Source organism: Protopterus annectens, chromosome 1.part1, assembly GCF_019279795.1.
Source record: "Protopterus annectens isolate FY-2018-M chromosome 1.part1, PAN1.0, whole genome shotgun sequence".
Classification (NCBI taxonomy): domain Eukaryota; kingdom Metazoa; phylum Chordata; order Ceratodontiformes; family Protopteridae; genus Protopterus; species Protopterus annectens.
Window position 1 is genome coordinate 1,238,684,443 of NC_056726.1, and position 15,645 is coordinate 1,238,700,087.

General features: G+C 39.8%; 1 protein-coding gene across 2 annotated transcripts in view; it reads left to right on the forward strand.

Annotated features, from left to right (window-relative positions):
- The window catches only part of LOC122809541 (gastrula zinc finger protein XlCGF26.1-like), a 306,301-nt gene that overhangs the window by 57,303 nt on the left and 233,353 nt on the right, over positions 1-15,645 (forward strand). For both annotated transcript variants that reach the window (XM_044081121.1, XM_044081129.1), the window contains exon 2: positions 1,813-1,939. In XM_044081121.1, the coding sequence (XP_043937056.1) occupies positions 1,813-1,939 (127 nt within the window). The remainder of the gene's footprint in view (positions 1-1,812; positions 1,940-15,645) is intronic.

A 15,645-nucleotide genomic window follows, 5' to 3' on the forward strand; every position in this document is an offset into this window, starting at 1 on the left:
TTTTATACGTATATTTTTATATAGCAATATGTATTGCCTACCTATTGGGGGCACCTGACATCTGGGGCAAGAAAAACTGAAGAAAATGGCGTCGGATGCATCTTATATACCCCTGGCGCACTGACGTCAGGGAAGAAGCGACAGCAACCGACGCCGGACCAAGACTTTGGAACTTGGGCCGACTGTGGGACCACCTGACGGCAGGATAACCCAAGTGTGATGACTGCAGCAGTGTGAACACTCGAATATCTACATTTATGGTAGGTACAAAACTGTACTTTACAGAGCTGTAAATCTTAGAACTACACATTGCCTGCTACTTTACTTTCCAAATGTATTCATCCATATGAAACTCTTAAGTACAGCTGCTGGTGATGTTAAAGGTTGTCTTGACTTAACGCCATTCAAAGTCAAGGTTAAAACAAAATACGTTACTGTCTTACCATGAGCTAAGACTAGAATCACCTGTTTTTACCCTATCCCTAACCTGCTTCTGTTAGCGCTTATTCTACTAGAGCTGTTGCCTCTTCTGGTGCCTTCTTCAAGGTGTTGAACACCAATTCCATCCTTGAAGCTGCTACTTGTCTTCAGTGCATACCTTTACTAAGTATTGTAAGTTAGGTATGGTTTCTAGAGTCAGAGCAGGTTTTGCTGAAACCATTTTATGTGGGTTTGTTGAGGGCTCATCTCAGCTTTCCACCTCCCATTCTGTTTCTTGAGCCTTTTTACTCTTCCCCTCTTTAAGGAATACTGCAACAGCGATATAGAATGACATAGTACAGTTGTGTAAACAGTAGATGTCCTTCCCTTCAATGTTGCCGTATTTACTCCCTCCATCCAACCCCCTCTTGTTTATTCTGCATTTTTTTCCTTCTGGATGTGCATGGACTCCTTTGTCCTATGACGATTGCTCTTTCCTGGGGCAATTCATTTCTGGGTACTTGTGTCAATACATCCCATTTATGCCTTACGGTCTGTACGGGAACATAAATGTGACATATGGCTCAAACAAGATTGTTTTCAAGCTTATCGATACTGGCTAACAGGATGCCCAGGGCAGGACATCCCTCCTGTAAGGAATATTGCAACACATATAGAAGTACATCTCTCACTGTACGGTGAAAAACAGAAAGAAGTAATAAACGTGATCAAGTTTTAACCCTTGCTACCTGTAGCTATGTGAACCACTTCAGGCACCATTACAGCTGGATCTTTAAATGACCCTTAACATGTTACTGTTTTAACATTGCACAGCTTATTGGTATGCAAACTGTTACAGAGGCACAGAATTCTACACTCCAGCCACAGCTGTTAAGCATATTCTCAACAGAGAAAGAAGTACCTTGGCTGGGATGTGAACCCAGATCACAGAGAAAAGAAAATGTCATTGTTGAGCCCATTGTTTTGTAATCTAAATGTAGCATGCATGCTGTTATTTGTGTAGGTAGTTGCAATGTCTCAGGACTGCAGATATCTTAGTAAGTCAGGATAGCTGGTAGCTCAGTGATAAGGTCTTTTGTCTGATGCTCCAGTAGTCCTCATCTTCTGGTCACTGTCTGCATGAGGTTTGCCTCTTCTCCTTGCGTGTGCATGGGTTTTGTCTGGGCACTCTGGTTTCCTCCCAGAAACATGCTGATTGAGTAACTGCAGTGAATTATCTGTATGTGTTGTTACCCTTCTTGTTGTTCTGAAAATGGATGCACAGATTAGCACGGTTACATGGTTAACCAGTATTAAAATGTTAAATACATTTTCCAATGTCATCCATATGGTTAAACCAGGAAGGATTAATGGGATTTTGCATCTTTTCAGCTACCAGAATCCTTTGAAGATGTTGCCGTCAATTTTACAAAAGAGGAGTGGGAACTGCTGTGCCAGGAAGAGAAGGAGACGTACCGGAACGTGATGGTGCAGAATTACGAAACCATGACTTCCTTGGGTAAGGACAGGCAGTGTAACACATGGTGAAGAGGCTGTAAAATATGTTGTTACTTTAATAAAAGGTCACCTCTGCACGGATGTAATAATGTGGGATTATAAAACATTGCATTACAATGTGGTGGTAGAAGTGGCACTGAGTTGGATTCAGTAAGTTTGTAATAATACAAGGATGCAGCAGTAATTAAATGGAAAGTAGTAGAAGAGCAGGTGTCTGAACAGTGAGGGGAGAACAGGGCTGTGCAGCACGGAGACTACATGGTGCAACATAGCCATTACTTAACTGAATACGGGAAGGTGCAAATGCAGATGTAGAGAGATAGCAACCTATGGAAATCCAAATTTATGAGTCTATGTTTTTTGCTAAATTAGGACACACATGGTTAATTGGGTATGAGTAGATAAAGTCTGCCAAGTGAAAAAATGGAAGCTGTTCCAAGACCCAGTGGTACAGGGTTATAAAATTTGGACCCATATTTTCAAGGAGCCAATATATTTAATTGTAAAGCACATAGGTCTGCTGCATGCTTGTTCTACATCAGGAACTCTGCATTCTGCTGTTAAAAATGCAAAGTTTGTCAGCAGTTAAGTTTCATTAGACTTCTAATATATGGGCTAAAATTCCTTATCAACAAATAGCTAATGAGTTCCTACATCCCTCAAGAAGGCTTTGTTTCTCCTGTTCATTTTGTGAATTTCACTGTACTGTTTGATTTTACAATTTTCTTAGCCAAACACATCTGTTAAACCAGTCTGATGCGCCCTTCTTGCTTTGAAGACATGCTGCCTTATATATTTTGTCCAGTCATTCTTCCTTTTGTAAGCACTGCCATCATTTTCCAACCACTAAAGTCAGACTCATCTTTCCGCTTGCCTCCTCATTTGAAATGTGGCACTATATTTACAGTCTTCAGTCCCATTGGTACTACCCTATACTCCTCTTTTTGTTAGGCAATTCAGAGATCTGAGCAGTTATTTACCTTGTTTTTCTAAACTCAAAAAACCTTTATTGTCACATCTTCTTTCTTGGTTTACAACTGGTGCAATCCTCATATATGGTGCACCTAAACAGTACCATGGTGGCTGGGCCGTTTTTACCACATAAACATGTTGCACGTTCCTGCGAGCCCAATACCAAGATTTACATTTTTAGATTCACTTTTATCTGCAAACATCAAACAAAATGTAAAGCAACTTGTAAACATACCCACCAACTATAATATCACATGCTTATCATGCCATGTAAAAATTACAAAGTAGATATTCATAACTTTCAAATGACTGGTGACTTGTTAAACAATTTGAACTCTTTTCCACTTTACACATTCTGTGTGCATTTAACCCAGTTTATTGTCCTTCTTTTTCATAATAAATATTAGTTGTAGTATCTCAATATATCATTCATATCACCACTTGGAGATCTATCCCCTTAGTTTTCCCCGCTTTAATAATTTCCCTTTGCTCACTTTTTCTTTGCTATAATCTGCTGATTGCTAAATCAGGGCCCCTAGTCTAATCCGTACTGATATTTCCCATTGAGTTGTTTTCCTTCATCATTCCTGTTTCCTTCTCTTTGCCTTTGCTCCTACCATCTTCATTTACTCTTCATTGTTTTCCTCTTTTCATTACCATTTCATCCATTTCCATTTTTTTTTGTAGTTTCTTCCACAATTTATTTATGGTTAGACTTTCCATTGTTTTCCATTTTCTAATGATTACCTTTTTTCCGCCAACAGTATCAGGTTCAGTATTGCCTTTACACTCATCATTTTTATCACATGTATTCATCCAAGTGACATCATTTCCATTGTAAAAGTCTGGTTTTCCCCTGTGACCTTATTTATTACTGTTCTCTTTTGAGGTTTGGCCCATCTCCAACTCTGTCCAGTAGTCGAGCCTGTCTGATGTATAAAAATGCCTATGCAGGCACCTCCGAGTAAATATTCTAAGTCCCCTTGCTTTTTGCTACATATGTAATCATTTCACACAATTTTCTCCATTCCCTGTTATCCCACTTCTTCCTCATCTGCTCCTTTAAAATCATTCTTCAATTTGTTTAGTGATTTGTAAGCCATTGCTAAAATCCTATTCTTTATTGGTTGCTGTGTTTAAGCTTCTTGTATCAGTTTTATCAATTGTACCTTATTCTGAATTGGATTCCACTGGCTGTGTTACTCTATAAGCTTCACCTATAGTCCAATACAGCCAATAGATCCTGCTCCCTAGGTGCAAATAATTTTATTTCATTCTACTCTTTCATTCTATCTCCTACCAACATATCCCCCCAAACTACAGCTCTTTTCATCCATTCTATTCAGTGTTATGCTGCCTATCTCCTCTGCATATTTTCTTTCCTGACCCTGTTGGGTATGTCCATTTTTCCAGCCCTTTAAGTTTCTTATTGTATATTAGTTGTTTTATACAGTCATATATGTACCTATGAACATAACGTTTGTCCTCTCTCTCCTCTATAATTTCCAATATGTTCCCTTGTTGTTTCCCAGTTCTACTGTTTTCCAGGGCTAGTGTCATATTTTTCCACTTTTCACAGTAGGTGTCTTCTCACAGTAAGTAAATCTATCTTGAAGATTTGGTAGCCCCTTCCCATCCATGTTTATTGGCATCATCAACATCACCCAACTTACCCTCTCACTCTCACCTTAACACTAAAAACCCTTTAAATATTTTTTTATTTTCTTCCAGATTTCTGTCTTTGGCATATCTATTTATCTATTTAACATTTGTTTACTGGGAAATTATGACTCCCATTTTCAGTGGAGGCCCGGGGAGAAATGATCCAGATGCATGTCTTTAGAGTGTGGCATGAAACGGGAGCATCCAGGCGAAACCCACACAAATGCAGGGAGGACACACAGACTCTGCACAGAAAGCACGCCAGCTGAGAATCGAACTGGAGAACCTCTTGCTGTGAGGATACAACCCTAACCACAGCACCACTGTGTCGCATATAAAAATATGCTTGACCCACTTACAATATCACTGGGATCAGGAGCATATTTATTGCCTGGACTTTACTGTCACTATCCATATGTAACTATTTCAATTTTTCTTATTAGCATTATTATTTTTTGGCTTGTTTCTTCACACATTTCCTCTGCTGCCATCTGCATATTTGGTCTTAATCATACACCCAAATATTTTATCCTATAAGGTCCCCAAAAAAAGGTAATCTCCTGTACCAAATTATAGGTTGGATTATAGTTTATAGCTATTGCTTTGTTGTTTGATTCATTTATGTTATATCAAGTCAATGCATTGTGTTTCATCAGTATGTCAAATATGATCCCCAAGCCCCTTTGTGGGTTAGTAATGTATAATATGATATCATCCACAAACAAGGCTATTTTTTCACTATTCCTTTTCCAGTTGTATTCCTGTATATCCGCTTGGCATATTTATTTTTTGCCAGTGGTTCTCTGTATATCATGAATAACAGTAGTGAAATGGGACATCCTTGTCTAGTACCCCCTTTCTAAATATATGCTGCTTGAGATCCCCCACCCCAGTCTTTATCCTAGCGTCAGTTCCTTCATATATGCTGAATATCACTTTTATCCACCTTTCTGGGAAACCAGATTCTGTTTGCGGCTTCTGCAGAAATCTCCAGCTGACTCTGTTGAATGCCGCCTTTGTGTCTAGCCCATTTAACAATAGACTTTTCTTACTTTCTTAAGCATCATTTTGTATCAGTAGTGTTCTGGTAGTATCATTAAATGTTTGGCTATCTTCTAAAATCGTCACACTGGTCTTTTTGTATTATGTGTTATACTGTTTTGGCTAATCGCCTAGCACAAATGATCTTGAACATCTTGTAGCTGTGATTCAGTAGAGAAATCGGATGTTAGGCTCCTGGATCCCTTCTTGTGAGATGACCACTATAATTGACATTTTCCATGATTCTGAGATTGCCCTTCTGTTGCATTTTCTATTAAACTAAACTCCTTTTCTGTCTCTCTCTCTCTCTCTCTCTATATATATATATATATATACACGTTCATTGATTAAATAATTACGATTACCTTTACTATTGTGGCCTTGGTTTAGGCCGAAAAGGGTTTGAGAATGGCAGTGCACTTACCTAGTTAAGAAGTAATTGTAACAGTAATGTTTTCTCCTTTTACCACCTTGCTTCTTTATACTAACCTTGTATTTCTTTGCCAATTCGTTCAATCTTTTTCAGAAACATTGATATTTTTGCATAATCTTGTTTTGTTACTTTGCTTTACTTAAAGGTTCATTGCAGCTATAATAATATTTTTGAATTTTTTTCCCCAGAGTTTTTGACTACTCCCTAATGCTTTCCTAAAATACATTATCTTTTGCCTGTATCAGCCCACTTAAAGTTCAGAGCTGTTGACTTTGTATGGCATGAGTCTACACCCGTATTTATTGAGTGGCTCAAAGTGGGCTCTCCTTTCTAGGCGGCTACTAGTGTTTTTTTCTGAGTTTCTGTTTATGTCCCCATTTAAAAATCCCAGGTAAAAGAGTTTTACCGTGCAGCAGAGTTCTGACATGTACTGTTTGAGGCATGCTCTTTGCAGGACATTAAAAGTGACTTTGCTACAGAGTGTAAATGCAGTACAGCTGCTCCAGCTAACATGTGGTGTGGTCACTCACCAACAGTATTTCACCATTTCTGGCATTATGTATATTGGTCCTACACAGTGCAACTGCAGTACAGCTGCTCCAACTAACATGTGGTATGGTCACTCACCAACAGCATCTCACCATTTCTGGCATTGCATATTTTCTCCTGCCTTCAGTTTCTTGTTGTAACCTAGATGGAAGCCTAAAATAACCTGTTTGTGAGCTATATTGCAAGCACTTACCTAACTCAGTGTGTCCGTTTCTTCCTGTGTACATTTTGTGAGTTAATGTGATCCTTCCGTTATGCAGAGTGCTGTGTCTTGTCCAGTTTTACCCTCCTCCTGTGTCCTGTGGAGCGTAAGCTATAATTTGTGGATCTGTCAGCTACATTTTTCTGTGTTCCACATTTCTGTGTCTGCTACAATATGCAGGAGACACTCTTCTGCATGCAGCATCAGTTCTGGTTTGAAATGTAAATCAGTGTGTTTCCAGCTCCTAAGGGAACTGTGTCTGCAAGGGACAGCCAGGCAGTTGGAACACCCTAGATGTCTGAGCAGTGAGCTTATCCTTTTCCTTCCACATAGCCTAGCACTAGACGTTTAAATGTGTGCAGTTTTAGACTAATCGGGTCTGAATGAATAGGACTGAAGTTATACGCAAGGGATGATAAGGCCACATTAATAATCATGCCATGTAGAAGTGACATATTTACTTGTTTGTATTTGTTAATTAAGGTAGAGTGTTGGTCCACATGAAGCTTTTCCTGACTTGGCCAGGTAGTATTCTTTAGTTAGGTAACTTGTCAAAGCTGCGGGTTGGGAGTTGATATAATGCTTAAGGTGACTACCTCACAGACACAAGGTAGAGGGTTTGATTTTCACACTTGAAAAGGAAATTGGATAGGTTTAAAATGGCCCACAATAGCAGCTAGCCTAGTACTTACCCATGAACCTATGAACACAGTCAGTAAATGTAGGCTGTGGAGAAACAGCTCATCAACAACTCTTAGCCATAATGCTCTCTGCTGTGATATGTACTTCAAGCTTGATCCCTTCTCTGTCCTCCTGCTCCCTAAACTGTGCCAGGTTTGCTGGCTATCTCCACGCACACACACACACACACACACACACACACACACACACACACACACACACTCTCTCTCTCTCTCTCTCTCTCTCTCTCTCACACACACACACACACACACACACACACACACACACACACACACACACATTGCCACTCAGTCACATAGCAGGCAGTCCACCCCCCCCCTCCAGGGGTAAAAAGGGGTAAAGGGGGCCTCCATAGAAAGACTAACTCTTTCTTGTGTGACAAAACACCTTCCTGACCCTGAAGGTGTTGTTGTCTGATCATCTTTCTCTTTCTCTTCTCATTCTCTCTCCTCTCTTCTCCATTTCCCCTTCCCAGTTGGTTAAAGATTTTTCTCAGGATTGCTGGAGTTCCATCCCCCATATTCTAGGTAGATATATGGTCCCTCTTCTCTTCCCTCTTTTCATCTCAGCCTCAGCCCCCATTTTCTTAGTTTCTTTTCAGGGGTGCTTTTGCTTCAGGATCTTACTGAAGAATTATTTATTCAATGGGGGTTGGGTTTTGGGGGTCTTTGTTTTATTCCAGAATCTTTTTGGGAAGGGGAAAGAGGAGACCCACCTAGGACCTCCCTCACTTAAAACTTAAAAAACCTTTCTGAAATTCCTTCAGACTTTGTTTGTCCTTCAGACTCCGTCTGTTGCTTTCTCATGCTTTTCTAGTGTCTCTGGACCTCAAGGATGCTTATCTTCACATTCGTATTCATCCTATTTCCAGGAAGCTTTTACATTTCTCTGTTGCTTCCTGGCATTTTCAGTTCTCTTTTTTGCCCTTTGGCCTTTCTACTTTCCCAATAGTATTCACCAAATGATTTTTGCAGGCTAAGGGGATACAAGTCTTTCCCTGCTTAGACTGTTTCCTGTTTCAGGCATCCTCTTCAGGGATTCTCCTGAAGCATTTTCACTTTGCCATTTCTCTCCTGCAAAGCCTGGGGTTCAGTATAAATTTGCAAAAGTCCTTTCTGACTCCATCACAGGATCATGTATTTCTGGGGTGTGGGATCCAAACTATTCCAATGCTGGCATCCCTGCCTCCTCCCAAGGCTCTGACTCTCATTTCTTTCTTTCAGTAAATTCTTCCTGTGGCCTTAATCACAGCCAGGGAGTTTCAGAGAACTCTAGGTTTTATGGCCGCCACCATTCCTATGCTTCCTTTTCCCAAACTCCACATGAGAAAACTTCACTGGTTTCTAAAGTCAGTTTGGCTTCAGCATTCTTGTCCTCTGGACTTCTTAGTTTATCTTCTTCCATGCCTCAAGCTGGAATTTCAGTGGTGGATTCAGCAGTTGATTCTCAATCCAGGGCTCCCTTTTCAATCCCCTCTTCCCTCTCTGGAGCTGGTCACCGATGCTTCAGATGTGGGATGGGAGCATCCTTTGGCTGTCTACAGGTGCAGGGTCTTTGCTCACCTCAACAAAGGAAAGACCACCTCAATGTCAAAGAGATGAAAGCTCTTCTGCTGGCTCTTCAAGCATTTCTGGCCTTACGCTCAGCGAATAACCTACTTGTACAAATATCAAAATCCAACAACTTAGCTGGTGACACCTTGTTCTCCAATACAGTAGGTAAAGCCTGGAACATCCTCCCAAGCCAGCTAACCTCAATATCCTCTGTCAGCTTATTTAAAAGCAAGCTTAAATCCTACATCAAATCACACTGGCTATGCCCCTGTGTTAACCCAGACTAAGTACCTAACTATTAACTAGACTCCCACAATTCCTAGCCTCCCATGATCATGATCTTGTGTTGACTCACTAATTTTTAGTGAGCTTAACCTTCCTTAGGATTTTTTCTCATGTAAATAAGTATATACTGTGGAATGATCAAACACCTTCGTATAGTATCACAACCTATGTGTTAAATAACACTAGAAATCCATCCTTGTTTGCTGTTCTTCTATACTCTTATATATTGATCTCTATTGTTTTTCTTTCTTAGGTTTTTGTGAGACCTTAGTATCTCTTATCATAAATTGCTAGGTGTATCTAATTTTGTAATATGTTATAAAGATTTGTACTACACCATATCTAATACAAATGTATTAGTCTTATTCATCTATTCTTAGATAAATTTTTCCTTTTTCCTACTGAAATATAAAATATATAATCTTAGGCTTGTACTATAATTGTTAAAACTTATGTACCAAATTATACTGTTATTGTCTTTGTCTTGACCTTTTATGTTGTTGTAATTTGTGGAGCTTTTCTCCCCGGGCCTCCACTGAAAATGGACATCTATCCAGCTGGACTAGCCCGGTCAACAAATGTAAAATAAAATAAAAATAAAATAAATAAATGTCTCCCTCTATTCTCCCCAGGGCCTCTCAAGGTGTTTACAGACAATACCACATTGATGTGATATGTCAACAAGCAAGGGGGGCAAGATCTTACCTACTATGCCAGATGTTTTTTCTAGTGTGGGAACTAGCTATCCAGTATCATGTGACTCTTCAGGGAGTTTGTATTCCCTCAGATCAGAACATTGTGTCAGACTTGTGTCCTTAACACAGTCCCACAAGTTGATACTTCACAGGGATATGTTTATGGACATTGTCCACTAGTAGGGTTCTCCTCAAGTAGATCTATTTGCTTCTCCTCTGAACAGACAACTTCCTCTTTTTTGTGCCAGAGTCCCAGGTCTGGAAGGTGGGCACCCTGTCTTTTTCTTGCGTGGGGATGTTTCTTTATGCCTTTCCTCCCCTTCCCCCATTCCTAAAGTCCTGTTCAGAATACAGCAGGATGCTCCAAAAATGTTGGTGGTGACTCCCTTTTGGTCCAGACATTATTAGTTCCCTCTTCTGCATTTAGCCAAGGGCAGTTGTCACAAGTTACATCACAGGGTGGACCTACTCACACAAAACAAGGGATCTCTCAAACATCCTCACCTTTTCACTCTTCAACTGACACTATGGGAGATAAGATTTTGATTCCACAGACACCTTGTTTCTGAGGACATGCTTGGGGTCCTGCAGGAGGCAATGAAGCTCACAATTAGGAAATCCTACTTATACAAATTGAAGAGGTTTTCTGTTTGGTGTCTTTCTAGTAACCTAGATCCTCTTTCTGTGGATGTTACTTTGGTTATGTCTTAGCTGTGTGAACTGCTCAATGCTGGGTTGGCTTATTCTTCTGTTAAGGCCCACTTATCAGCTATTTCTGCTTGTCTGCCGTTATCACCTCCTTTAGCTTCTAGATTTGAGGCTAAACTGTTTCTAGGCCTCTCAGGAAGCCTTCCCCTCCTTTCTGGGATCTTAATTTTGTTTTAGAGAAATTGACCCAAGCTCCTTTTGAGTGTGCAGCTTCAGCTTTCTTACCACGTTGTTCTTGGAAGACTGTACTTTTGTTAGCCCTTACTTCTTCCAGACAGATATCTGAGCTTCAAGCCCTTATGGCTTGTCCTGCTTTTTTAGTGTTCCATAAGGACAGGGTGTCCCCTCATACTAATCCTTCTTTTATGCCGATGGTGGTGAATGAGTTCTCTCTTAATCAGTCTATTCATTTGCCCACTTTTTTCCCTTCTCCACAATCTGCTAGTGTGAAGGTGCTACACACCTTGGATGCGCATAGCTGACTCAGATTTTATTTGGATAAGACTAAGACTTTTCATAAATCTGATCGGCTGTTTGTTGCTTTTCATTCTAGATCCATAGGATTGGCTGTTTCCAAGCAATCTATTTCTTAGATTTCTAAAGCAATTTCTTTTTGTTATGCCTTCCATGGCGAGAGCTTTTTTTCTTCTGTTAATGCTCATTCTACTGGGGTTGTGGCTTCTTCTGATACTTTTTCAAAGGTTTGGATACTAATTCTATTCTTGAGGCAGCTATGACGGCTTCTGTGCATATGTTTACCAAGCACTATAAATTGGATGTGATATCCAGAGTTAGAGCTGGCTTTGGTAAGGCCATTCTTCATGGGTTCCTAGAGATCTTCTGGTCTGTCCTCCTCCCTTTCTTCTTCCTGAGCTTTTGCATTCCCTCTATTGTAAGGAATACTGAACTAGTGAAAAGGAAGGACATAGCACAGTTGTGTAAGATCTTACCATAACAGAAGATGTCCTCTTCACTGCTGCAGTATTCACGCCTTCCCTCCTTCCCCTGTTCTTTTCTCTTCTGGAGGTACTGGTTACCTCTTTTTTCCTTTGACTGGCGTTCCTACTGGGGCTCTCAGTTCTGCGGATGATACATCTGGATGCCACTTTTATGACCTACGCTATATGTGGGGAGCATGCGTGTGACGTACTGTGTACCTTAAAGCAACCTAAAGGCTTTAGTATACTGGTCAGACGTTAGGCTGTCCTTGGCACGGGATCCCTAACGTAAAGAATACTGCAACAATGAAGAGAATAACATCTACTGTTATGGTAAAATCTTACACAACTGTACTTTCTGGGTTTGTTCTATTACCCCTTTGATTTAAAGATAGGTTTAACAAGTTTATGTTGATCCGTACTGAAATGACCTAGTGAATAACAGTTGTAATAAGTTCATGTTGAAGTGTTCTCAAGTCATCATTACTCATTCTTTCTCCTGAGTGTGCTTTACTAGGGTCCAGTTTCCTTGGTACTTTTTCAGCATAGTCTAATTTAATTGCAGTATGTTTAGTTAGTGGATGTTACTATCAGAAATTTCCCCCTTTGTGAAGACAGACTATTTTACATAAGAATTTGTGGCTACATCTACAGTCTGGTTTGTTTGAGAATAAATTTTAAAATCTGCACACAGTTTATTTTTTATTATCTTTACTTATGTAGCTATAGCATGGTTGTCTGTTATGCTTGTTATCTTTATATAAAATGTAAGTAATTTAATTTAAATACATTTTAAGTAATTTAATTTAAATAAAATCTCTAGATCTTGTTTCATACTATGTTTAATTTGTCTGCTCAGTTTATTTATTTCAATTTTCGATGTTATATTTTAACCTCATTTCCATTTCTTATATTTTTATATTTCATTTTAAGTATTTTGTTTGATGTAAATATATCTTTCTGACCTTGTATTATTCCTAGATCTTCTTGTTAAATGTGTCTTCATTTTTTTTTCATTCAAGCAATTTCTTTCAAAACTTGCCATATCTCTTCTCCCATCTTTCCACTGAAAGCTTCATTGTAGTTATTTTTACACAGTGACTGCTTTGCTTCCATATAGTCTGTTAATTATTCATCTTCTGTGCATTTACAGGAATTATTTAACAGTAGGTTAACCTTCATAACTCTAAAATCACTACATATCAAAGGTGGTAAAACTTCATGTGAAGTAAAATACAGTTCTGTAGGTAAACTTACCATAAAAATAGATGTTCGAATGACCACTGCTGCATCCAGCCAACTAACAAAGCTTCAGGGCACCTTCCATGGTCCTAAACTGTCAGTCAGCTCGAAGTGAACTGACTAAAGGCACAGGTTTGGATGTCAAGCCCTTCAAAGCTTTCATGCCAACAGAGAGGGGGAGGCCAAGCCCTGAAAGGACAATGCTAGATATAACAAAAAATAAATGCCCACACTCTGGCATGAACAACACACCAGAAAACAAGGGGGTGTGGAGGGAGGGAGTGGCTGCTGCAGCAGTGATCATTCAACCATCAATGGTTATGGTAAGTTCAACTTACACAACTGTACTGCATTCTTCGTACTGATCACTGCTGCACTAGCCTTAGCTATATGGGTGCATTACCATGGCTAACTACATTTGGAAGATGAAAGGAGAAGAGTCCCAAGTGCCCATGGAGAATGGCCCTAGCAAAGCCTGATCTAGACCTAGAGAAAGAATCAAGTTTATAGTGCTTTGTGAAAGTGGGTTCCAATGACCAAGTTGCTGTTTCTGTAATACTTCTAGAATCCAACCGTTTCCAAAAAGCCACAGATGACGACACCAAGGCCCAGGTAGAGTGGGCCCTAACCCTGCCTGGAATTGTTTTGTGGTGAGCCTAACAAAAGGTAATAGCTTTAGACAACCATTTGGAAATAGTCTGCTTTGACACAGGTTGCTCCTTCTTCTTATCTTCACAGAAAATAAACAACTAATCCAAATAGTTGAAAGATTTAGTTCTCCCTCATTCTTAGGTTCTGGAAAGAAAATGGGGAGATGGATAGTTAAGCTTAAAGTAGACTATGATAACACTTTAGGCATAAAAGAATGATTAGTTCTCAAAGAAGCCTTGTCTCTGTGGACAATGTGATATGGTTGACTCACAATAAGAGCTTGCAACTTGGGTACCCTTCTTGCACAGGTAAGAGCAATCAGTAAAACTCATACCTCTCAACCTCCCAGAATAAGAAATTTTGAAAAAGCCAAAAATAATGGTGGGGGGGGGCAAAGACCCCAAAATAGGGACAAATTTTAAAAATTGCTCTTACAAACTTAGAATGTTCCTAGAATAAAAGGTTTTGTGTTAGCATGTTTTTTTTGAAAGACATGAAGTCTGAAACTCAAATGTCTATCATTATTCGGTGACTTCCGTTCTCAGTGATGTCCCAGAAAACCACAGATTTTATCGAGAACAGACCAAAAATAGGAGGCAAAAATCTGAACAGTCTGCGAAAATCTGGACAGTTGAGGTGTATAATAAAACCGTTTTCCATGTTGAAAACCCTCAAGTCAACCATGTTAGCTGGTTCAAATGGAGCAAGTAATAGCTTCTCTAACACGAAATTAAGATCCCAAGGAGAGACCACTGGTTTTCTTGGATGCCTCTTACAAAACCCCTTTCAAAAACATTTTGACGTGAGAATGCACTGAAAGAGGATGATCCATGGACAGACATGATAAACCTTGATAGAGGAGTAAGAGAGGCTATAGAATACTGTCTCACACAAATATTGTAAAACCCGAGAAACACTAGCCCTGGGCGAGTGTTACTTATGTTGTTGGCACCAACTAGAAAACATTTTCCATTTGCTAATGTACTATTTTCTAGTAGCAGGCTTTCTTGTTTCCATGAGTACCTGCTGCACATCCTCAGTAAACAGGTTCCTAATGGGAATTAAGACCCCGTCATCCAGGCAGTCATTTGAAGTTGATTGGGGTCGGAGTGTATCAAACACCCCTGTTCTTGTGTGAAGATATATAGACTGTGAGGAAGCCTGGGGTAATTTCTCTGTTAATTTGAAAAAGAGGAGAGCCATGGTTGCCTGGGCTAGAAGAGATTCACCACAGTAATCTTGATGGATTCATTCCAAATCTTCAGAAACACCATGGATATTACTGGAAAGGGTGAAAAAAGATACAGTAGCATTCCTTTCCAAGGAAACTAAAAGTCACCTATCTTGCAGGCCTGCTTGCATGGAGTCCTGGAGTAGAATCTTGCTAGCTGATTGTTCAGAGAAGAGGCAAACAGGTCCACTTAAAGAACTCCCCACAATTGGATCAGATCTTGGAAGACTCCTAGATCTAGTTTCCATTCATGAGGGTCTGCTGTTGTCCTGCTCATCTTGTCTACTAAACAGCTTTGCTATGATGGAATGTAGGATGCCTGGACAATGAGACTGTGTTGTCAAGCTGTATCCCAAGCTAACATGGCTAGTCTGCAAAAGGAGTACAACCTGGTTTCCCCCTTGCTTGTTGATGTACCACATGATTTTGATATTGCCTATAATAACTTGAAGAGTTTTTTTTTATATTCATGTGCTTGAATCTGAACTTGGTGTCCCATACACCTTATACTTTTATTCCTCTTGAAACTGCTCCCCAGGTAAAGTCTGAGGTGTCTTCCGTGACTGACTGCTTTGGAACAGGGAGGGAAAAGCAGAGACATGGATTTAAGGATATTTTCTGTCTCCGCCAATTGATTTATATTCTGACAAACCTGAGCAATGGGATTTGAAAAGACAAAATAATGTTGTTGGGAATAATGAGACCTGGGATACCATTGTGTCATTCTCATGTGGAGTCTTGCCAGGGGTGTATCATAAGAATCATAGATGCCATGAGACCTAAAATCTCGAGGTAGTCCCTCACAGTGAATGGAGTCTGAGTGAAGAACCTCTGAAACAGCTC